This window comes from Pseudochaenichthys georgianus, chromosome 6 (assembly GCF_902827115.2).
Source record: "Pseudochaenichthys georgianus chromosome 6, fPseGeo1.2, whole genome shotgun sequence".
NCBI classification, from domain to species: domain Eukaryota; kingdom Metazoa; phylum Chordata; class Actinopteri; order Perciformes; family Channichthyidae; genus Pseudochaenichthys; species Pseudochaenichthys georgianus.
In genome coordinates this window covers 8,976,211-9,002,397 of record NC_047508.1, presented here as the reverse complement: position 1 = coordinate 9,002,397, position 26,187 = coordinate 8,976,211, and the positions used below count along the sequence as shown (strand labels likewise).

The following is a 26,187-nucleotide window of genomic DNA, read 5'->3' as shown; positions in this document are numbered from 1 at the left end:
TCATTATCTCCTCTAAGTAGAACATTTAGATACAGCATGTTATGCGACTTCTAAAAGTGGACAAAACCACAGTTACACTGACCAGCTCTCTCTCTTCAAAGACCGTCAGCGGCATGAGGCTGGGACTAAGATGAAACACCAAAACACACACACTAACACACACACACACACACACACACACACACACACACACACACAGCGAGAGATGAGAGATATAGGCTTTGTCCGACAGCTGAGATATAGCACCAGAGCCCTGGGGAGTTTCAGGGGATTTCCACAGAGGGAATCGGACACGTTGTCTGATTTACACTAACACTTTGGCTAAACTTACGATAAAAGTTCACAAAAGAAACATTGCTGTATCTTTCTTTATCCATCTGTACCTCCATCTGTCTATGTCTGTTTTCGGCTCTGTTGCTTCATCCCTCCATAAAAACGAACTCTTGGTTGAGAACATTTTGAGTTATTGTTTTCATGCATGTGAGTGTTGTTAACTGTCATCTTACTGACGACATTTCCTGCCTAAAATGTATTCTCATAAGCTATTGTGAAGCCGAAGGTCGAAAGGGTAAAACATTTTAAAGCAGCAGCTAATAGTGGAAAAGGAATTACAAGTAACAGCATGAGAGAAAAAACATTCATTTTTTTATCTGGCTTTACGGCTTCTTCTTTTTGAGAGCCAAGGAATGCAATGAGGAATCTGGTGAGAGATAAAGAGAGGAAAGAGGATGGTACTGTGTGTGTGTGTGTGTGTGTGTGTGTGTGTGTGTGTGTGTGTGTGTGTGTGTGTGTGTGTGTGTGTGTGTGTGTGCGTGTGCGTGTGCGTGTGCGTGTGCGTGTGTGTGCGTGTGCTGATTGTACAACTGTTTATGTCAATGCATTTTTGTAGTGCTTTTTTTAGTGCTTTTGTCTTGTCGCTCATAAACCTACTTTTCATTTTTTATTTTTTTTATTCTGTTTTTTAATAGAAAAGTGTCGTTAAAGAAAAGATTCTCGTGTTTGTTATGGTACGAGACCTTGGTCAAGGTCAGCTGATGTATAGGTTTGGATTAGTCTTTGCCACATCTTTTTTTTACCACATGTAACTTCAAGGTAGTGGCAAATTCCACAACAAAATGTGATCGCTCATAAGGATGGATTTAAAAAACGTTGTGTGTGAGGGGGAGTTGACATTTTTATACTGCAGACTTGACGATTATACTATGAAACTAAATAGTAAATACATTCTGCTTACTATTAAACCATAAAGAAACTTTCAAATGTATAAATAAAGACCACAGAGGGAAACTATATTAAAACAGTCACATTACATTTAAACAGAGAAAAAACAGTTGTTTTCACACTTTTGAGTACAAAATGCTTCACTGACATTTGCTTTTTTATGACTCAAAGACACATGAAAGAAGGAGAAATGAAGTATAAACACTTCCTGGATCCATCCAAAGAAAAGTGTAAAATATATCAGTTAAGTTACATATTTATTCCCCCATGGAAAGAGTTCAGTTCCCATGGTGTAGAAGTATTATTTACATCTTGACTGTAATGTCCCGGCCACAGAGCCAGTGGGACAAAACAGATATATTTTAGAAGTCCAGCAATATTTACACACCACAGAGACGATTGCAAGAGCTTGAGAAGAAAGACAAATCTAATCCTTACATTACTCAAAAAAAATAAAAAAGCTTTTTAAAAACAGGCATATTTGTGTTTGCAATGCGTATTTTATCCTAACCAGACACCAGAAGCGTACTTTGCAAACATTGCTCAGGGTGCAAATCATTCACTTATTTGTATTTCTTTAAATCAAACCCAGCAATATCTTTTATGACAAAAAACTATAATTAAAGGCAGAAAAAAACACCTCACTACTTGAACAAAAAACATCTCACTACTTTATTCGAGTGAAAGCTATTTTGTCCACATGAAGATAATAAATAAGCCTTCCCAGATTAACATAAGAAATATTTACAGCTAAAAGATGCTAAGCTACAGGGGCGTATATGTAGCTGACCTTTGACCTCACTGTACACATGGTGGTAGAAGTTGCCAAGAAATAACAACGGATGAATGAAATAAAATTATTGATTAGATTGAAACATTTCTGCTTGAGATTAGATAGTCTTGAAGTGCAAAGATACCAACACTTGGATATGGAATCCTCCGTAAAATAAATGCATGTTTTGCCTCACTTTATGATGCTATAATTCAGAATGAGGACATATTTCTTTATAGGATAAGTGAGGGGATATTCTGGATGTTATTCATTATTAAATCCCATGAAAAGACCAAAACCAAAAATGGATGAATTCTATTAGGACATATAATGCTAATTTCCAGGTTCATATTGTACTGTGACATGTCTCCATGCTTTAATGTTCAAAAAGCTCTTTATTTTTCTCATGCTGCCTGTGCTGCAGCACCTCTTTTCACCCTCTGTCTGAAACCAGAGCCCAGTCTGCTCTGATTGGTTAGCTGGTGGGATCTATTGTGATTGGTCAGTCGATTAGAGAGGTGTCGGAAGTGTCCCAGTCCTCGGGCGGAGTGAGTGGGAGAGAAACGTTCTGACCATTCACGTGCACAGAAACCTAAATAACACACTACAGTGAAGGGAACAACACAACAATCATAATAGGGATCTTTAATAAAAATGATGTCAAAGACTTGAACTGTTGTTCTGAAATATTAAGGACAACAACAAATATTCCACAATGAACATGGCCATAGACATGTCATTTATTTTAAGCCAAATGTACGTTATGCAGTTTACCTGCAGCTGAAAGTAGTTCCAATGCCATATTTACATCTGTTTGAGTAAGATTCAAGATTAGCCTTATTAAATATAAAAATATATTACATATAGTTATTTTTTACCCCTTTTGTAAGATTTACATCTTCAGTAGGAACAAATTCAGCAAAAACAGCGCTGTTAAAAAAACAAAAAGCAGCTGAGCTTGTTACGTTTGAAGGTATATCAGACACCCATACAATGCCGCTTGAATACCATAATAAATAATCTTACAACTGATTTGACCTCTTCTTTGGCAACCCACTCCATCAACAAAGTGGTGCCATTTCATGTATTAATGTCGTCTAAACACGATCTAAAGTATTACTGGTCTTGGTCTTTTAATGGGATTTGTCGGCTATAATAAAAATATGGAATATATTCAGCTTTATTTTTTTAATTCTAAGCGCTGCATGTATTTAGATTTCATATCCAGATATTGTTTACATGTTAAGACTTTCCACTCAGAGTGTACACTGTGGTATCTAGTTCCACAAGTCCTGATGGTGTAAAACTATTCACTTCTTCAAGAGACCCATGAGGACTCCTCTGGTTCCAGCTCGCAGCGGGCTAGCTTCTCGGTGGGGTCACCAGGTTTGGGGTCACCAGGTTTGGGGTCACCAGGTTTGGATGAACCAGAGACAGAAAATATAAGCAGATGTAACCAACATGTTTACATTTCAAATGTGATACGGGCTGCCGGAGGCTTCAGATGGCCAGCTGCAGCTTGGTGAGGTTCCTCTGGTGCATGTTGTGGTGTCGCACCAACTCATCACTCCGGGCGAACTTCTTCTGACAGTTGGGCCACCGACAGTTAAACGGCTTCTCGCCTGATGATGCACAGTATGGAGGAGACAGAGGACGAAGTGGAGAGGAGGGTACACCAAGAGAAAAGGAGGAAGTAGCATTTGGAGAAAGGATGGAAAAACCATGAAAAAAAGGGACAAAGGGAAAAAGCAGAGAAATATTAGAATAATATGGTGATTATAACCTAAAGGAAAGATAAAATGGACTAAATACGTTTAACACTATCTATCTAATAGTATGTTTTAAAATGAATTTACTTGTAATGTTTTGCAATGTATACACATCAAATATTGAGTAAGAAATGGAAAAATAAAAGTTTACGCACTTGTTTTACCTGTATGAGTCCGGGTGTGTGTCTTAAGGTGGTCAGACCGAGAGAACTTTCTCTGACACGTCTCGCATTGGAACGGTTTAACTCCTAAACACGTGTACAGTATGCATGCACACACACACACACACACACACACACACACACACAGACACAGACACAGACACACACGCAGACGCACACGCACACACACACAGACACACGCACGCGCACACACACACACACACACACACACACACACACACACACACACACACACACACACACACACACACACACACACACACAGGGAGATAGAAGAATACAGTAGAGCAGAGGTTTGCAAGAAGCCATTCCACAGTTTGTCCAGCCTTTATAGCAACTGTATCTGAAGGAGTTCAGTGTGGAGTGCAACACTGTAGTGTACACACAATGAAATGTGCATTTCAAGGAACTGCATGGTCCAAAAAATGGCCGTCATGCAAACAGAGAGGAGAGCAAGTGGAGAGAATAAATAGTAAGAAGTGAAAGGGAAACAATGAACTGATCGAACCTGTGTGTCTCCTCTGGTGTCTCTTCAGCTGATCGGAGCGAGAAAACCTCCGCCCACAGTCTGTGAAGTCACACGGGTAGGGCTTCTCCCCTGGACAAAGACCAGAGATACAGACAGTTCTATACATGTCATTTGAAAAGGGCAAGACACTTAAACCTGAGTTGCTCCCGATAGCATGGCCACAATGTCTGCATGTGTGTGAGTGTTAGCTTCCCAGAGCAAGTCCTGCTCTGCATGAATGAGGTGTGAATGGCTGAATGACTTGTAGTATGTAAAGCGCTTTAAGGGTCCAAGACCTAATCAAGCGCTCTCTAAGTGCAGTCCATTTGCCATTAGTCTCATTGAGTGAGTTCTTAGCAATCACACGTTTTTTGACACAAGCTTTGAACATTCACCAGTGGAAGTAGTAAAATGCTAACACATGTCCAGGGTTTAGGACTCATTCCTGCACCACTGCATACTTGTGTAATATGAAATCATTTGTTTATAGAGTATTATTTTGGATCATAAATGATAAGGGACAATAACAATTACATGATGGTAACATATAACATAAATAAACTATGTAATAACCAGTGGCGGACTGGCCATCGGGACGTTCGAGACGAATCCCGATGGCCGGTACCGAAGTGGGCCGGTCGGGTCACTCGGCCCACACCGATCGGGCCACTAGGTCCACCGTTTCCCCGAAGCGAGGCTCGTCCACCGTTGACGGTTTACGTGGGCTGGGCTGGGTGAGATTCCCGGGCTGATCTTTAGTCCCAGTCCGCCCTTGGTAATAACAGTGTATTGATTCATGCATTTAAGACTTATTTAATTACTAATAAGTATTTGTTATTATAACCAAATTATTCTCACACAATGCTTTTTTATGCAATTCTTTTAACAAAGTATTTTGTTCACCATGTGAAACTTTAAAATAGTCATCACAAAAAGGTTAAGAAGTTTAAAAACCAGTTACAACATGTGCAATAAATATCTGGTCCCACTATCTTTATAATGTATATAGATGTTTATCATTAGGTATTTATTAACATATAATTATTATAGTATATAGTATAACAACAAAACACTTTGAAAATAACATAAATTATAGCATTAGTCATAACTAATAAACGATTAACTTAAATATATAATAATACACTTAAATATAAATCCACAGTTGATTATTGATGGTTTTATAAAGTGTTACGCTGGTTCTCTTTGTATTTGATGTAAATTGAATATCTTTAAGACGGGACTCTTTCTGACCAGGTGCTAGCTACAGAGTTGTGTTTTACACCTTTAGAATATCAAAGCAACGCTAAAGGATCTTCATTTTGATAGTTAAATAAACCAATCCCACATCCTAGCGAGTCTTTTCTGGCGAAAGCAGATCAGGAAATTGGGGCCATTGGAGACATCACTTAAACAGTTTTACACAACAGTAAAACCTGAAAGTAGTTATATATGTGTTACATTTCTGTTGCTTGCACCTGTGTGTTTGCGACTGTGCATCTGCAGGTGAGACAGCTTGAAGTATCGTTTGTTGCATCCTGGGTAGGCGCACATGAAGGGACGCTTCTCGCTGCTCTCTGACCGCACGATGGCTGGAGCAATGCTGGGCACCCGCCGCACATCCTGCACACACACACACACACACACACACACACACACACCACACACACACACACACACACACACACCACCACACACACACACACACACACACACACACACACACACACACACACACACACACACACACACACACACACACACACACACACACACACACACACACACCACACCCACACACACACACACACACCACACACACACACGTCATTTAAAGCCAAAGCACTCAAAGTGAAATGAACAAAAGCTTTCCTTGAACGTCGATAATTGACCCAGTAGAATGTCAGAAAACAGGCAATTAAATCTGTCCTGTGTGTAAATAAGAGCGTGTGTCTGGCTCATGGGGATCATTATAATACAATGATCATGTATTCATTATATGGGAATTAGCAGTAAAAATGACCCCAGTCTGACTGCAGCCCAGAGGGAGCTGTTAGTCACTGCCTTTTAAAACCGAGCGAACCCCATCACAGGCTGCTGCAAGAACAATAACAAGAAATAACAAATGTTCTTCTTTTGTCCTCCTTTGGAGGATAGCATCGGCTTTCTTCTTACTTTATTACACTATTCTCCAAATGAGTTGTCATTGTGGTCAAATAATATATTATTAATTAACTACAAATGTGTTTATATTTTCCTTTAATTTTTGTATTGTCCACAAAATTAGTAGTAAAATAAAAATGATTATTATCATATAATTATATAATATAATATCATTATGAAAAAACCTTGATTGCATTTAAAAAAACTAACGGAAAAAAAAATTCTGTCAGAAATAGAATAAATATGTATGAAATATAGACCTGTTTTTGTTTGTAAAGCTTTGGATCTGCACCATAAATATACGTATAAAATACGTTTTTTTCAAACAAACCCTTTCACTTATTATCAATCCAACACGCGAACATTCATCTTTTTCTATTTGTTTGCTAAAGCACCACAGAAAATGACTCTCTCTATTAACACACAGCCAAGCTAACCTAGAAACACAGAACAAGCTAACACTGTTAGTAGGCTACTGGCTTTTCGCGATGATTCCGGTTGATTCAGAGGAATAATTAACATTCACAGCCCTGCGCCGCTGGTAAAGTGGTGAAGAAGTTAGCATGTGAAGTCAGGTAAATCACAATAAAGCAGAGGTTTTCTGTGACAGAGCCTCTAGTCGCTCAAGCTAACAGGTGCTAACAGGCTAAAATTCCTAGCAGTTGAGCTTGCTTAAAATTGCTATTATCAAATAAAAAAGCTTTGAAGGGGTTAGTATGCAACTATCAAACATCTAAAAGGAATTGAAACTCTCATTGTTATGACTAAAATAATTTGAAACATATTCTAAGATTGAACAAACTATTATATATACATATATATATATATATATATATATATACATTTTACTAAATGTATCGATCATATTTTCTATTTCATATGTATTTATTTGTTTATTATTCAACACTTGAGTTTTATATTAAAGTAACTCCCAACATCAAAATGGTAGAATTAGCTCTTATTCAGTCATAAATCAATATTAATGAAAAATTAAATTCCATTGCTGTTATCTGTTTTCCCTTTGACAGTTATTGAGAAATATTTGAATCCCTTTAGGTTTTAATTTGTAGAAAAGCATCACTTTCTAACTTAATATTTTATCTCGCTTATTACCAACTCTTAAACTACTTTAAAGGCATAATAATCAGAATTGTTTATTCTTTTGCACTGAGCCAGATCCCATATGTTGTGTGATTTTGTATTACCATGAGGAAAGAAAGAAAAGGGGCAGGGTGAACGATGAAACAGGGACCCAAAGGAAAGAAAGACAGATCTCAGGAAGCCCTGCTGTGGACAGAGAGCAGGTCTGGAGAGTCTCTGCTCCCTGCAGCTGCTGACAGACAATAATTAAGATCTAATGATTTATTAACATGCTGATCCTCCAATGGAAACGGAATCTGTACCCAGTGTACCTCCATGTGTGTCTGTTTCTCCACTGCTAATGGATTTGTGGAAAAAGATTGCTCTTGGCCTCTGGAGCTGACTTACAAAAGAAAACCTGCATGTGTGTATGCAACGTGTGTGTGTGTGTGTGTGTGTGTGTGTGTGTGTGTGTGTGTGTGTGTGTGTGTGTGTGTTGTGTGTGTGTGTGTGTGTGTGTGTGTGTGTGTGTGTGTGTGTGTTGTGTGTGTGTGTGTGTGTGTGTGTGTGTGTGTGTGTGTGTGTGTGTGTGTGTGTGGGTGTGTGTGTGTGTGTGTGTGTGTGTGTGTGTGTGTGTGTGTGTGTGTGTGTGTGTGTGTGTGGTGTTGGTGTGTGTGTGTGTGTGTGTGTGTGTGTGTGGTGTGTGTGTGTGTGTGTGTGTGTGTGTGTGTGTGTGTGTGTGTGTGTGTGTGTGTGTGCAGGTATTTGTACATCTCTGCTACATAGAGTATTTCCTTCTTCACATGGCCTGGTCATTGCATAAGGCCTCCACCACTCATCTACGTCTTCCAAAAAGATGTTCTTTTTTTCTGTCATCGATGCATTTTTCCTCAAGTCTTTGTTCGGTATCTCTACCAGGGAACCTTTGTGGAATTAAGAGAACAATCTGAAGATAAAAGTCCTTGTGGCCTTACAGTATAATGACCATTCCATATTATAGAGCAGAGGTGGAAGAAGTATCTAGATGCTTTACTTGAATACAAGTACCAATACATTATTGTCAAGACCTCTATTTCAAATCTTACTTAAGTCAAAGTAAAGCATTATCAGCTAAATGTACTTAAAGTATAAAAGGTAAAAGTAATGAAAGTGCAGAAAAATATACTTTATGTGTGTATATCATTATATTTACATGTAATCTTGTGACTTAAAGAGTTAGTTCACTAGGGTTAAAGCTGTTTAACAAATGTAGTGGAGTACAATTACATGTTTTCCCTTTTAAATGTAGTGGAATAGAAGTTTAAAGTAGCATTGAATTGAAATACTCAAGTAAAGTACAAGTAGCTCCGAATTGTAAAAGTACTTGAGTAAATGTACTTGGTTACATCTGGTAAAGAAGAACAAAGCAACACGTAGACGTGATGTATGAGTCCTACCTGTAAGCCCCTGAACACTCCGTGTGTGTGTATGCGGTACTGTGTGCTGCAGCTGTACAACATGGGGGTGTTGGGTTCACTGTCATAGCCTGCTGCATGGCTGCAAGGAAGGGAAATTAGAAAGAAATAAAGTTAAACAACAGTTCCTTTACTTAAACATTAGAACATTGACACAACTCTTACATTGCTTTGCAGCCAAACTAGCAGGTTATGAGACGTAACATATAACAAAATGCAACACCATGATTCAATGCCGTTAATCCATACAATGCAACCCACTGACAGACATATAGAGAATGAATTGCTGTTTTACTGCATCGTGAAGGTATCATTATTCAAACATGTTCACCTTGTCACACAGCCAATAATGCAAACCTCAGAGCAAACATTAGTAGTTAGGGAGAACCAGCTGAAGCCTGTGTGTGTGTGTGTGTGTGTGTGTGTGTGTGTGTGTGTGTGTGTGTGTGTGTGCGTGCGTGCATGCGTGCGTGTGTGTGTGTGTGTGTGTGTGTGAGTGGGCCACTGTTCATGCATGCGTGTGTTAAACAATTGGTGCAAATCAGTTGGCAAATCAGCTGGCACAGGAGGATGTGTTTACATTTAAACTGATATCGAAGAAATGTGTACATTTACTTCATAAAACAATGTAACTATCTGGATGAACGTAGATGCCTGGTCATCTTGGTGCTTTCAAGAGTTGAGAAATCCTGTCTTCAATATTTGGCATGAAAATGATTCCACAAGAGGATTTCCCCCTTGGCATGAATTAAAATGCTTTAACCGTTTATCATGTTATATTTTTAATTTGTTTAACTGTCCATTCCATTACAAATAACACACAACAAAACATTCCTATTAAACTAAACTGTACTTTTGTAGTAATATTATGCAAATGTTAACATGCTAACACCCTTAACTAAGTTGGTGAACATAGTAAACCCGATAGCAGCTAAACAAGTTAGGATTGTCAATATACTGCACTTCAAGGTTGTTAGCATGCTAGCATAGCCTGAAGCTGCATTTACATGATGCGCTGTCGTTGCGTTTCTATCAAGAGAGCGGTGCTACCCGACTCCAAATTGCCCAATGTTCCTATTATTTCAAATTTGAACTAGTAACTGCTGACCTTTCGACGTGCAACCAATCAGATAACAGCTGTATTTAGCAGCGCAAGCTAGCAGAGGAGGTTACCCTAGAAGTGAACTCTTTCCTATTGAGCAACATCAGCCATGTGTAATGTTACCTTTACCATACATAAATGTACTCTAATCTAATAGGCCTACATTTCCTACATTTGAAGTCTTTTTCATAACTGTTGATAATATTTGTTCATAATCAATGAATCATCAAAACAATATAAAGTCTTAGAATTACTTAATTTTGTCCAAAGACATTTAAGTTACAATGATATCAAACTGAAAATCTAAAACAATTAGCAATCCAACTTAAAAAATAGATGTGTTTCTTCATGATCATCCTTACATATGTAGGTACTACAGTAACATGTATGTTGTCAAGTGCTGGCCTCATTTACTTTCCTTCTTTGGTTTGTTTTTCACTGTGGAGGCTAGTGAGAAAAAACAACTTTGACATACTGTATCGGGCAGAACAAAGCCTGCTCTGTGTGACGCAGCTGCCAGTGTTGCCTCTCGTATCTTCTTATGATAACACACAGAGAAACAGAAAGCTCTTGTCTAAATATGAAATGTGTTATATTTCAGTCTGTCTAACCAAACGAGGAGGATGGGAGTTTGCATCCTGTGCTGCTGCAGAGGGAATGTGCGGTACACGGCCGGGCGTCATAAGGTGCTCTTTGTTTCCACACAGGAGGAGAGACGGGACGACTACGCCAGTGATATACACGGTGATAATCAAACTGACCCTTTACTCATGTTATCCATACATATCTTGTGGGACACCTAAGTCAGGGATCATGGTTCTTCTACCAATACATCCTTAGCTCCATCACTATGATTAAAGGAATACTTTGCCCTAAAAATGACCATTTATATAAAAGAACTCGCCCAGGTTTACCTTGAATTCATGAAGAAAAACTTGTTTCTATCGCATGCGTCGGTGAACGAACAATGGGAGTAAAGTATTGATCCATTGAAGTAAATGGGGCCGTCATCAATAGCAAAACTATATCAAAAGATTATTTCACAAAATGTCAAACTCCTGCAGAATATTCCAAGTCCCATTTATCAAATATTCTTACTACCTTTAGTTTTCACTAAAACCTTACTATTTAAAACAATCAAACAAGAAGTAGCCTGTGCAACTCGTGATACAGTTTATGTGGAAGTAAATAGATAGCTTTTCTTAAACGATTAACCATTTATTTAAATTCCTCAAAACTTTTCTAATTGTTGGATTCCCTGTTTACAGTGGAGGCATGCGAGAATATCACGCTTTTATCTCGCATCGAAAATAAAACAGGCTGATTAAAAGATAAACAAACGATCATTTTATGGGTGAAGTATTCGCTAAAGGCCTTATTGATTAAATAAATGTTTCGTAAATGAATGTGAATGTGGCAACACCATTACAACAATGCTTCCAAGAATGTAAACAGGGCATCTAGTATCTATTGGGCAGGTGCTGTTTGGTTCTGTGCAGAGCGTGAACATTGGGAACGGGCCTATCTGCTCTTCCTCTTCGAGCTGTACTCCCCTACACTTCCTTTTCCTCCTCTCCTGCACCTCACCTCGTCGCTCTTTATCTCCCTGTGTTACTGACTCCCTCCTCTTTCTCTTCCTCCCCATCCTTACTCCCTCACACCTCCCCTCCCTCCTCCCCGTAGTGAGTACAAAGGGCCACAGAGAACCAAACAGCATCATAGTCTAAGATGACCAAGGCCACTGAAACATTTCTTATCAGCTGTTAGTCAGAACACTTGAAAACTCAAATTCTTCTCTCCTGTCACTCAGAATTACCTTACATGTCATTTAGAGATACCTTTGGGAGCAACTTCTGGCAAAGGGCACTTTGACATGTCAACTGCAGGGGCTGGGGATTGAACCCCTGACCCACCATTTGCTAGAGGCCCATAAAACCTCTGAGGCAATGTCGCCGAAATAATAGTAAGGCCCAAAAACGCTCTGATACCCCATTTACTGAGCCTCACTAACCACAACACTTGGAACACACACACACACACACACACACACACACACACACACACACACACACACACACACACACACACACACACACACACACACACACACACACACACACACACACACACACACACACACACACACACCACACACACACACACACACACACACACACACACACACACACACACACACCACTTCAGGGGACATTACATGGACTTACATGCATTTCCTGGAGACTTATCCTAACCTTAACCATAACCAACCAACACATGCCTAACCCTAACCCTAACCCTAACCCTAACCCTAAACCTTACCAAGTCTTCACCCTAAAATTAATGATCCCCCCTCATGGGGACCTCCAATTTGTCCCCATAAGGGAGGCGAGTCCCCACACGTGACTGTGTAAACAGATTTAGGTCCCCACAAGTATAGTAATGCTAGGCCACACACGCACACACACGTGCGCACGCACGCACGCGCGCACACACACATTCATGTGTTAAGTGATGATGAATGCATGTTGGCTCGGAGTAGAAGGTATTTGTGAGCCGACACAGCTCTACAGGTCACTATGACATGAAGTACGTGCACTATACGGAATGTTATTAACCCTGTGTGAACAGGAGAGGCCGATACTGCAGTGATAACTGGTCATCAATTATTTTATACTTACAACATGTAGTTGTATAACAGTAACAATTCAATTTAGGCCAAATGGTGTTGCCGGGCTGCAGGTCTGTCCGTCAATACATCCAATACTTTGGTCCACGCTAAGGTATATATATACAAACGTTTGTCTTTCGACCTAAGTAGGGATTCTATTTTTTTTTTAAAGAAATGATGTACTTTCTGTCCCAAGGGAATGGGACATTTACTTTTTAATAGTCCATAGTCTGATGGATGTCGCTTGAATTGACACTAAAAAAAATGCTTTTTCTCATTGTTTTATTTATTTCTTTACAAAAAAAAAACTAGTTCTGCTGAACAAGCCAGGGCTGTTTAGAATGATATTGTCCACCAACCAGGTTATCTACATGCACCAACAACTATGTTTTCATATATGTAAAATTACTAACTACTGCTATTGATGCTCTGTCAAAAACAATCAGCCAATAGATTTACTTTCATTTCATTCTAACCCAGTCTTTATGTTTCCCACCGTCTTATTTAATATAAACTTTGCTGAATATTTAAAAGCTCATAAAGAATGTGTATCCCTTTGTGGCTGTTGCTTTTTAGTTTTCTTCAAAGGAAGAATTATAATGAAAAATGTCAAACAAGCACACACACAGCCCCCCCACCCACACAAACAAACAAACTGTGCCTAAGATACAGTAGACACAAAGAAAGCTACATTCTCCCATAACTGCCACGTTTCATTAAACACAGCAGACTCCACAATCATTTTTCAGACCTGCCATGATTAAACACACACACACACACACACACACACACACACACACACACACACACACACACACACACACACACACACACACACACACACACACACACACACACACACACACACCACACACACACACACACACACACACACACACACACACACACACACACACACACACACACACACACACACACACACACACACACACACACAGCGGTCTGGCTGGGTAGATGTGGTGCCTGGTACCCTGCTCATTACACTGCTATTATTCCACAGTACAGCAGGGGCAAGCAGCCAGCAGAGCACAGAGGAGATTCCTGCTGAAGTATTGTTGGAATGGAGGCTGAGTTAAAAGTAATGATTCATGACATTTTCAAATACATATGTGTCAGATGTTCTTGTCTGTTGCTGATGTGAGGGAACCCATTACTGATTGAGCATACATATATTCAATGAATGCTCTCTGTCCTCAACAGCCAATGGGTGTTACAGGAGGTTCCCCTGGGACCCCCTGATTCACAGGAAGCTTGCAGCAGGAATCATACATTTGGTTAAAAAAAGCCTGACCATTTACCATAAGTAGTGATAGGTGCAAAGGATGAACCAAAAGAGAAGCAACTATGGAAACATAAACACTGAATATCCAAGGGAAAACATATCAGCATGTTAGAAATGCAGTAAATAGACACCACCAATTAAAACAACTAAAATAGATCTAAACATTTTAAATCGATGTCTTACACCAATGGTGGTCAATGTAATAGAATTTGCTAAAATCATCATAAAGATAATGTTAACATGCGGATGTTAAGCAGATAAGATGTTTACGATTTCCCCCTTAGCTTCATCTAGAAACGCGAGCAGCAGGTACGTGATGACCATGACGTAGTTTATTTATAGATTTTTACTTCTGGCAGTTGCATTCACACTTCAAAGTCATAAAAGTGGTGTTAATATGTGGAGATTATCCTGCTGAACAAAATGTGTAAGTATCATGAAAGCGTGTTTGCCAGAGATCTTGTTTTCTGCAATTTTTCAAAATCCAATGGTAAAATCCCCGTTGCCTTTAGTAAAGGGAGCCTTTGCAAAGCTTTCCATAACGTTTTATTGGACAAATGGACATTTTGAGAATTCTGTGGGCTACATGAATGCCTCAACCATTTTTCATTGTGATTAATCTAACAGTTGTCAAGTCATTTGACTAAAACCAACATTTGTCAATTTCTTAATGGCAATAAATAAAACCCCTCAAAGTCAATAGGATTACTTCTCAGGGAACCATGAATATATACAGAAGGTTTTACAGTTCAAATATTTCACTCTGGACCAAAATGACCATACGGAGATCTTGGCATCCTGACAGCAATGCCTAAACTAAAGCATAGGTAAAAACATCATTTAAAACCTCAAAAGCTATATATCTCTATCCCAAACAAAGTCCCCACTATTCTGGATTATACTCTCATTATTTCTTATATGAAACTGTTTCTATCGTACTAACTGGCTTCAATGGAAACTTTTTCAGTTTAGGATAATATGTTAACACAGTATTAAATGTATCGAAATATGTATGTGTGTGTGTGTGTGTGTGTGTGTGTGTGTGTGTGTGTGTGTGTGTGTGTGTGTGTGTGTGTGTGTGTGTGTGTGTGTGTGTGTGTGTGTGTGTGTGTGTGTGTGTGTGTGTGTGTGTGTGTGTGTGTGTGTGTGTGTGTGTGTGTGTGTGTATTAATAAGGCCTCAGCATGTTTTCATTTCATGTTGTTACAGCGGCCAAGCTGACGTCCTGCAGAGTAAATACAGTCCTGGTGGTACCAGGCGGCAAGATTAGACAACTGCCTCTACTCATGTGAGTCTTCCCAGCCATGTGTGTGTGTGTGTGTGTGTGTGTGTGTGTGTGTGTGTGTGTGTGTGTGTGTGTGTGTGTGTGTGTGTGTGTGTGTGTGTGTGTGTGTGTGTGTGTGTGTGTGTGTGTGTGTGTGTGTGTGTGTGTGTGTGTGTGTGTGTGTGTGTGTGTGTGTGTGTGTGTGTGTGTGTGTGTGTGTGTGTGTGTGTGTGTGTGTGTGTGTGTGTGTGTGTGTGTGTGTGTGTATGCTGACGAGAAATCAGTTATGTTTATGACAAAGAATACCCTCTGACTTTCGGGACCGTCTGAAGTATGTCCACCTCATCTCTATCACTTTCTCTCTCTCTCTCTCTCTCTCTCTCTCTCTCTCTCTCTCTCTCTCTCTCTCTCTCACACACATTTTCCATGGGATTCCTTCTGTTCTGCCTTCGTTGGAGAACAGAATGTTAGTAGCTTGTGAAGAATGTTTCATTTGTAAAGCATAATAAAAAGCAAACGGTGTGGAAACATACCTCCTTCAAATGTTTAGTTTGGTGGAAACATACGTATTAAAACCTGTTTATGATTAATAAATATTCTGAAGGGCATGATGTAGCAGTTATGGAGATGTATTTTCATATTCTCCAGGTAAAGTTGTAGTCAAAACCGTTTGCATGGTGAGCATTTCATGTACATGAACAAGCTGGTTGACCATAAGAAAGTTATTATAGCAAAGATATTTGTGCATGCCTCCTTGTCCTTGTTCTCCTATTAATATATATACGGCAGTTAATGCCAAATGGACAATATGTTATTTTTGTTTTTAAATGTGCTTTTGGTTCTGGTGTGTGGGAGAAGCAAGGGATTGAAGGCTTAGGTAGGGTGTGGAGGTGAGTTGGCTGAAAGCAACAGTTTTGATGGGGCAGGAGTAGGAGGACATATTTTGGGGTTATATGTGAATACATATTTAGTATGTGGATTAATATTTAGTATGTGAGGCAAATGAGTTGCTACAGTCTGTTGATGTGAAACCGCACAAAATGAGTAGAAATCCAGAGAAAAAGACATTCCATTCGAAAAACCTCAGGGCATTTTTGACAGGATGATTCTCTGATACATTAAATCAAAAAATATATGTTTCTGTCAGAAGACAGCAATTTGTTGAGAGGATATATTTCTGAAAGGTAGCGCTTAATTTTTTCATTTTCTGCAGTGAATCACAGACTGTTTTTGGACAACTGCTTGATGGGACTCAACTGAAGAATTGTATTAGCCCTAAGCCTTTTTTCTTTCATTTTGAAAAGTAGAGACCTGATTAGAAAATGATTGCATAGCTTATGAGCTATGCAGGATTGTTCTGTATAGTTCAGTCAATGGCGAGCAGAAAATGTCCTAATAAATCAACCCACTTTTCTACAGAGCTTCCTGATATTGATAGTTTACTTCCTTCAGTGGCACCTTGACTTTTGTAGGTATCTGCGTAATAGAAAACGACTTGTCTGTACATAAACAACAACCCAAGTTAGGATTTTTCGATCTCCTCTTCTCATGGCGGAGTTGGCAGAAAAAGAAAGGAAGTGGATATATGGCAGAGAGACCTGGTGAAGGTGGACTCCCTGTTCAACACTGCATCCTGCTACCTTTCACTTACTTACTCCTTGGGAAAAACAACAATGGTTTCTGAAACCCCTTATTGTTACGCTTTGTCTATTACAAAAATAGATATTGGCTGTGCAGGTACAAGGAGTTTGTTCCTAATCCAATCAGTGAGCTCTACTGTGTCTGAATGATAATTAAAGGTGGAGTTTCTGTATAAGTTCACTCAAGGATACTAGCCAATTTGTGTCAGTGTTGTACAACCTTTAGAAATGGAGGTCCCCAAAATGGATGTTCGAGCCAGGTACCCCCACAACACCCTAAAAACAAGAACATGCATGTGTTTTACCTGTTGTATGGGTTCCTCAACAGCAGAGCCTGGCTGCCTGTACAGCTGTCTGAAGGTGCGTGGCATCCATACACAGGAGGAGGAACAGGATACTGCTGCTCAGCTGTGGACACACACACACACACACACACACACACACACACACACACACACACACACACACACACACACACACACACACACACACACACACACACACACACACACACACACACACACACACACACACACACACACACACACACACACACACACACACACACACACACACACACACACACTGTATTATGTGGAAATGAATTTGTACTCCAGTATGCACCCATACAAAACAAAGATGAAAAAAATACCTCCTCAGTCACTCAGAGGAGAAACTTCCTTTTAAACTCTGCCCCTTCTTGCCCTCTCCTGTGTTTCTCCACTTTTCAGGAGTTTTTTTTGTTTACAATTAAAGCCACTGCACTTTACGTTTCTCTCTCTGAGATTCCCCTGCGTCAGAGTAAATGGCTCCCTCGACAATTCTCTACATTCTAAAATCCTCTCAGCTTAGATTCTCCCACTTATCTTTGCCCAAACAAAACATCAGAATTTACCGCGACGGCTTCGTTAAACCAACACATTTCAATATTTACTAAATAACGTTTTGAAGAAGGGATTAAAGGGAAATATGGGTGGATGAAAGAGGGGATGGGAAGAGGAGAAGAGGGAGTTTGTGAGTCAGGATGTGGCTGATTTATACCTCCGACAGACGAGGTCACTGCCGAGACGTCAGGATAAGGGACAAGACACTCCCTAGGTGAGGGCCATGGAGCTGCCATACAAACGCAGCTGTGCTTTAATATACACATAGACGTACACACATAGTCTACTATTTCTCTTATTGAAAGAAACTCTGATGCATTGTATTTATATTTAGGAAATTGACTACTGAAAGATAAGAATGAATAGTCAGGTTATTCTAAAATGTGATCCAGAATGAGAGGGATAATCAGTAGTGAAATGTAACTAGGTACATTTACTTAGGTGTTGTACTTAAATACATATGTACCATGTTATGATACTTTATACTTCTACTCCCCTCTATTTCGGAGGTAAATAACATTACTCCATTACATTTAGTTGACACTCATACTTACTAGTTAGTTTTTACATACAAAACACATGATATAATATGATGCATAATTGAACTACTAATCTACCTAGCATGTTACAAATTATAATATAATTGTTATAGTTATAATACTGCGAAAAAGAGCAATTCTGCATAACAAGTACATTTATACATTTAGCTGATAATACTTGTGTACTTCAACTAAGGTAACATTTTGAATGCTGGAGTTTGACTCGTAATGAAGTCATTTTAGATGGTAGTATTTTTAGCTTTACTTAAGAAAAAGATATAGAAGAAGAAGAAGACATACTTTATTAATCCCTCACAGGCACTTCTTACACAATTTAGAACAAGTTAGAACAGGGTACAGTCAGCATATTTGTAAGACAGTTGCTAAATGTAATGTAATTTGCTTTAGCCTACGTTAATGTCAGTTGGGTTGAGGAGGTAATGCAATTTATAATTGGACATAGTATGTATAGGGCCTTACAAAATGTAGCTACATTGTGTTTGAAATGTACCTGGACATGATTTTTCACATTTGTTTTCAAAAAGGATGATGCTATAGAAATGTGTAGATACATTTTGTTAAAATTGCAACAAAAAAATACACACGCTATCGCTATCATGCTATTACACTTAACTGCAGAGGCTGCTGAAGAAAGAAAGCTACATCAAGTGAAGGCTAGCTGGTGAGAAAGATCCTAACCTCAAACTATTACTCTTTTTTTATTTTCCTTAGCAATGATTTGTAATTGTAAAAATAAAGTTAACTGACATCTTGGTAATGCAGTTTGTTTTTCTATATTACTAAATGGGGCAGGTGCCTGTAAAAAGGCAAACAGCTTAGCAGTGTAGCATTAGCCATTATACAATTACACAATTCAAGTGGGACTCACGCGAACCCCCGTAGTGGTTAAACTACATTTAAACCACACATTAAAATGTATTCGACTGCGATGCATTTATTATATTGATGTTGTATACAGTATTAACAGGCTCCTAGCAACATAATGTTACATTTAATTCCTATTCATTGAAAACCACCATAGAGCCAAAGCTAAAAAATGGTTTTGGTTTCTATACGGTTTCAACTTTCCAAGTGTGTTGGACAGCATCATATGTTTAACTCTCCTAAATGAATCCCACAACAAGTTCAGCTCCCATGCATTGACACTTACCCATAGTGCTTTGCTGTGCTAGAGCATCTTCATGTTTGAAGGAGTGGTTGGAGAACTGCGAGCTGTGGTGTGTCGGAGTGTGGCCGTAATTACCGGCTCCATCGAATGCAACCGCGCTGTAACCTGCGACACAGAAACAAAGAGTCACTGCGTATTCATGTGACTGTTGAATACATTCCATCAGAGATCACACGTTGCTTGGAGCCGATACAAACATTTCTACTTTTCTTACTAGATTATCAGCCACAAGGACAATATGCTGCTGGTCTATATCTAATCTTGCAATGACATTTTGTATTGTATGATTGTGTTTGCTTTAAAAGTGTAAACACCAACTGATGAATACTCTAAGTAGATTTGTTTAGTTGAAAAAATGTGTGTTATTTAATGTTTTTATTAAACAACACACACACACACACACACACACACACACACACACACACACACACACACACACACACACACACACACACACACACACACACACACACACACACACACACACACACACACACACACACACACACACACACACACACACACACACACACACACACACACACACACACACACACACACACACACACACACACACACACACACACACACACACACACACAGAGACTAGAGCTGTGGCTGATATCCCGACCAGCCTGACTCATGACTTAGACTGACCTAAAGGGCACATCACACCCACATCACCCACATACACACACACACACACACACACACACACACACACACACACACACACACACTCACACAGGAACACACACACTCAAACACTATCTCTCACTCTCTCATACATGCTTCATTAATTAAAAAGATGCACTTTCACTCACTTTCCTCAGTTGAGAGGAGAGGGAAAAAACCTCATTAAACATGTCCATTTATCTTCCACTCACCCCTGTCTGACTCCTCTCTCAGTGTGTGTGTGTGTGTGTGTGTGTGTGTGTGTGTGTGTGTGTGTGTGTGTGTGTGTGTGTGTGTGTGTGTGTGTGTGTGTGTGTGTGTGTGTGTGTGTGTGTGTGTGTGTGTGTGTGTGTGTGTGTGTGTGGTGTGTGTGTGTGTGTGTGTGTGTGTGTGTGTGTGCGTGTGTGTGTGTGTGTGTGTGTGTGGCCATGTGTGTGTGGCCGTGTATGTGTTTTTATGTGTGTAGTAGGATACTTTTGTTGCCTTGAAGTCCAGCACTGAATATACTAGACACGTACACATAGACTTAATAGACACGTACACATAGACTTAATAGACACGTACACATAGACTTAATAGACACGTACACATAGACTTAATAGACACGTACACATAGACTTAATAGACACGTACACATAGACTTAATAGACACGTACACATAGACTTAATAGACACGTACACATAGACTTAATAGACACGTACACATAGACTTAATAGACACGTACACATAGACTTAATAGACACGTACACATAGACTTAATAGACACGTACACATAGACTTAATAGACACGTACACATAGACTTAATTGATGAGGTCAATTTGTATTAAAATGGAAAACCCAAGAATTCTTGGGGATTTTTTAAAATCTGAATATACATTTAGTTCAAATATTTGCAAATTAAAAATGTTGGGAAACCACAACTATAAAATACGCATTCCATCCTATTTTCTCGCTGACATTGTGATATTGGTAAATGCTTGTTTTGAACACTTTACCTGTCGTTAATAATTCGAAGACTACATAATTTATATATTATCTTTAAAAACTAGCAGCACTCATGTTAGCAGGTTATCTTTGCTACTATTACTATGAACTTGTAAAAAGTGCTGACCTGTAAAAGCTAGTTTAGTTGTAAAACAAATGTCCAAAAAATAAAAGTATATCAGAAATGTGTTTCGTGATTTTCTTTTGATCCATAAATGGTTTTTTTATTCGTATCGGCAGGCCTCACTTAACAAGAAACGTTTTCTAAATATCTGCATGATAGATGCCCTGATCCCTGTGGGGGGAGGGGGGGTCACAGTGATAGTCTCTGTGACCCTGCACTGCTATCAGACCCCCGTCCTGCTGTTAGTGTTTGTGTGTGCCCGTCCAGCCACAGCGGGGGGCGGGGTGCAGATAAAACAGGTGAGAGGTCGGCTCAGCTCTTTGATTATAATGTTATTCCTAAATGATCTGCTTGATAAGCACGTTATTACTAATTAATCTGGAGGGGAACCACTAACAGATTCATTATCGGACATGGAGAAGAGCCGGGCTGAGCTGAGATCGGCAGGATACTCAGCAGTTAGGATTTTATTATAAAGTATGTATCGTTGATCATATGATCCCCCATTAAGTTGGTTTTTACTCTGTAGCTAAAAATACAAATACTTTTCAAACAGAAAAGGAAAAGCCTATGATGAAAGTGATCCAGGCTTACATTATGGGGACATTTATGAATGAAACTTTATAGCCTCTTTCCCGTTCTATTGAAAACTATTTAAATACATAAAAGCATTTTTTTCTACAAAAATAATGTATGTCTTAATGTCTAAAACAATTGTATCTCTTCAGTAGTGAATAACATATACAACCAATATTTAAAGGAATTGGTATTTTTCAAAAAATGTATTTAAACTTAAATGATTAGTGTATACAAATGTGCAAAACTGTTAAATGTAAGGAAAACATGACTCAAATAGATGAAATGACAAATGATATTAACTCAGCGATGCCTCAACAATCATGTATGTATTCCTTTAACACTGGACAGAAACATTTGAGAAAAAAATCTCGTTTGTCAAACATCACCCGGGCACACATTTTATTAAGATGTTTGAGGTTTATATTAAAAATGAACAGTTAAAATGAAAAGAGATATTTATCCAACATTTGTAATTCCATGAAGTATTTTATTACCTGAGTGTTAGTTAGTATGTACAGCAGCTTCAACAGAGGCACAACGTGCTTGCTGTAGACAAAATGATAAAGTCCCGAGCCTATAATAGTTAGAGTTGTTGTCGGGGTGATAGTGAACATCAATATGTGGATGGAGAACATCAAATATTTGTTATTTACTTTGAAGAATTTTTAAAAAAAAATGTATTTCCAAAATATGAATTTAAATAGCAGATAACCTCTCCAAATGATTTTTCACGACTATGTCAAGTACTAAGTATTCATTCATTAGAAAATACCAAGATAATTGTTATTATCTCATGAAACATGGTGAGTCTAAATCTAAGTTTGTTTAAGGTCAAAATACATTTTTGAATATGATTTAGTTATTGCCAGTTTTTTCTTAACTGTTGTTTTAAATTACCCATTTACTCACACGGCTTTGAGCTGCACAGATGTCTTTGGATTAATTCTGAATACTAAACTAACAATAATTCTTTTTTATTGATGCTTAAATGTACACCACATTCTAAGAAACAAAAATGAAGCATCCATGTCTGTACAACAAGCATGCAATACTCTCCAGTTCTTCAATGAGATTTTCAATTATCTCTTCAAGGGTTTAATAAGGATCTTTTCTTTAATAACATGTATATGTTATTATAGTTTACTTCAAATAGCTTTTATCCTTGTTTTATTTTATAGGCTGATTCTTACACTGTGTCTGACTGTGTTTATGTATGCACCAAATACAGAAGGGCAAATTACTTGTATGTGTTAACCTACTTGGCAATAAACCTGATTCTGATTGTGATTCTGATTGTGATAGTGACAGTACTGGGAACTTAGGGTAAAGGTGAGGCCTCCAGGAAGTGAAGGCCTCACATCTGCCAGTTTAAACCATGTGAAATAATGTTTCATATCTTGTGCAGGTGTAATACGGACACTTCTAGGTTATATGTGACTGAGGGGTTTTGAAATGTCATGTTAGATTCATATCAGCTGATGGTTGATGAGAGTAAGTTAAACCGTGGCATGTCCTGCATTTACATTTGATTTCTAGGAAAAATGAACTTTGTTATCAAAAAAAGTAAAGCTTCAATAAAAGGAGGCAAACTAAAGGATGCAAAAACATGTAGTCCAGGTGATACTTGGAAACTTTTGACATATTTCATTAGCGTCCTTCAAAGTGTCTCGGAAAAAAAGAATGGATGATGATTCTGACACCCAGACAGAAAACACACACACACACACACACACACACACACACACACACACACACACCTGCTGCCTACCTGTCTGGCTGCGGGCCGCCTGCTGTGTGTCCATGCAGTTGGTCAAGTAGGGGGAGTTGCTGAACATCCTGCTGGGGGGCTGGTGGTGATGGGGGGCCGTCACAGATGGAGGTTGGCTGGGGGGGGCTGGTGCCGTTGGAGGGGCCCCGAACGCCCCGTACCTGCAGGCCCCGGTGCCCGTGAATTGCCCGGAGAAGTGCACGGTGAAGGCGCTGAGGCCGCAGTGAGGGTCCGTCTCGTGCAGGTGGGGGTCGGTGGTGGCCCCCCAGCTTGGCTCCTGCTTGATGAAGGAGTGCGGCCCCAGGGAGGAGTGGGGGGCGGCCAGGGAGGAGTACGGGGAGGCTGCTGGGTGGAAGTCCAGGACGGGAGCCCACTGAGGGGCCGTGCTGACAGGCAGGGCCGGGCAGCCGGGGCTGGGGCCCCCCGAGAGGGGGGGCAGCATGGAGGTGAGGTCACGCACGTCTGAACCCATTGTGGTCCAGGGGGCAAAACTAGGACTAAGGTAGGCTATTTTTAAATTTGATCTGCCTCCCTATTTCTACCTGTCTGCCTCCCCCAAATCAGCCTCACCCTCTAAATCCACGAGAGTCTAGGAAATCTTCTTCACACTGCAGGATTCTATTTTAAGTCTGGTTCGGTTTTCACCCATCAGTTGTTTACGACGCCACTCTGGAAGCTCCTTAAGTCCGGCAGAAGTTCATGGCGATGCAGCAAACTCAAAGGAACTTTTTTCGAGGAGGAGGAGGAGGAGGAGGAGAGATGAGGAGGAATACAACTCGATGATCAGTGGTGGTCTTCACTGTTTCCCTCGGCAGAAAAAGAATGTTGGGCTCAGAGAGATGGAGTCCATTGAAGGAGGAGAGAGGCTTCTGCTCAGCGCTTTCTCAGTGAATGGAGAGAGAGGAGTGGAGGAGTGAGGAGGAGTAGCCCTCTTTTCCCTCCACAATCTCAGCCTCTGTGTGTGTGTGTGTGTGTGTGTGTGTGTGTGTGTGTGTGTGTGTGTGTGTGTGTGTGTGTGTGTGTGTGTGTGTGTGTGTGTGTGTGTGTGTGTGTGTGTGTGTGTGTGTGTGTGTGTGTGTGTGTGTGTGTGTGTGTGTGTGTGTGTGTGTGTGTGTGTGTGTGTGTGTGTGTGTGTGTGTGTGTGTGTGTGTGTGTGTGGAGGGTAGGAGGTGGAGTCAGGAGGTGATGAAGGACAGGAGCCCTCTGACTTCATTCACTTACTGTATGCTGAACACACACACCCCACACACACACTCAAACATTTTGCAGGAAATATATTCAAAATCTGAAAAATTATATTTGTCATTGTTTTAGGGTGTTTTGGGTTATGTCGAAAAACTCATCATTGTGATTTTGTTTTATCTCAGCTAATTGAGACAAAAACATCCCATGAACTATGTTGTTTGATTATATGATTAGTTATACATATAGGTTATTGCTGAGAGGCTGATATTTCCCCCAGCCATTTTAGGGGTCATAGGGCTACATATGTTTAATAACATACGATCACATGTGCAATTTTAACACATTTTTAATCGAAAAAATTCGAAGGTTTCGATTCGATAGTATTTTTCAAACCCTACATTTCAGACAGAATTTGGAAAGAAATACAGAAATGAGTCCTGGCCCCGCGCAGGAATATTGTAAGGTAAAATGACGTGAAATACGTAATGTAAAAAAATGGTTGCGGTTTGTACGATATAATGAAACCTGCCAATAAAATTACTTTGTATAATTATTATTGGTTGTATTCTTTTTTATTGTTAGAACCGAAGCGGTCCAATTTAAGTTGTGAGTAGATTCATTGTCGGTCGCTGATCAACGGCCCGCGGGAGGATACATCTTCTGGGGTTAGGCTTCAAGGCCTACGGGTCTACTCGTTGTTTATATTTACATGTTTAATGTTTTGTACTAAACAAAAGCATATAAAAATGCCTTTACAAAAGCCCAGTGACACTGGTGCGTCATTCGTTTAAAACATGATTTAGTGTGGTCTGAAAACTACTTTACAGTCCTCGGCTCGGACCTATTTTGAAGTAAAAGGTAATTTGGTGAAAATTCAATAAATATTTGTTTACTACCCCGCAGTAAAAATAATCTAGATTTATTCAAACGTTTAAATATAAAGTAAACGATAACAAAGTATTAATAATAAAGCTCCGAGTCTTCCTGACACGGTCGGCCGGTTTCCCTCTTAATTCTCTCTCTGTGCTCTGTTCATTTTTCATTATCAATTGCGATGATGAATGTCCATAAAACCCCGTTGAAAAGTCCGTTTCTTCTTCGTGGGGGAGTGTGTGTGTGCCCGTGTGTGTGTGTGT

General features: G+C 39.6%; 1 protein-coding gene across 4 annotated transcripts; it reads right to left on the bottom strand.

Moving 5' to 3' along the window:
* Positions 1-1,264: 1,264 nt before the first annotated feature.
* On the bottom strand, positions 1,265-24,525 carry wt1a (WT1 transcription factor a). 4 transcript variants are annotated; one of them, XM_034085520.2, is made up of 9 exons: positions 23,867-24,525; positions 19,717-19,839; positions 18,164-18,235; positions 17,428-17,530; positions 9,129-9,228; positions 5,928-6,072; positions 4,453-4,542; positions 3,918-4,010; positions 1,265-3,615 (listed from the first exon to the last, which is right to left on the bottom strand). In XM_034085520.2, the coding sequence occupies exons 1-9, from the start codon at positions 24,336-24,338 to the stop codon at positions 3,494-3,496; spliced, it is 1,320 nt and encodes a 439-aa protein (XP_033941411.1). In that variant the 5' UTR covers positions 24,339-24,525; the 3' UTR covers positions 1,265-3,493. The 4 variants fall into 4 exon arrangements, with proteins under 4 accessions (XP_033941411.1, XP_033941413.1, XP_033941414.1 ...); XM_034085522.2 differs by having other exon boundaries at positions 3,927-4,010; XM_034085523.2 differs by lacking the exon at positions 18,164-18,235.
* Between the last annotated feature and the right edge of the window lie 1,662 nt (positions 24,526-26,187).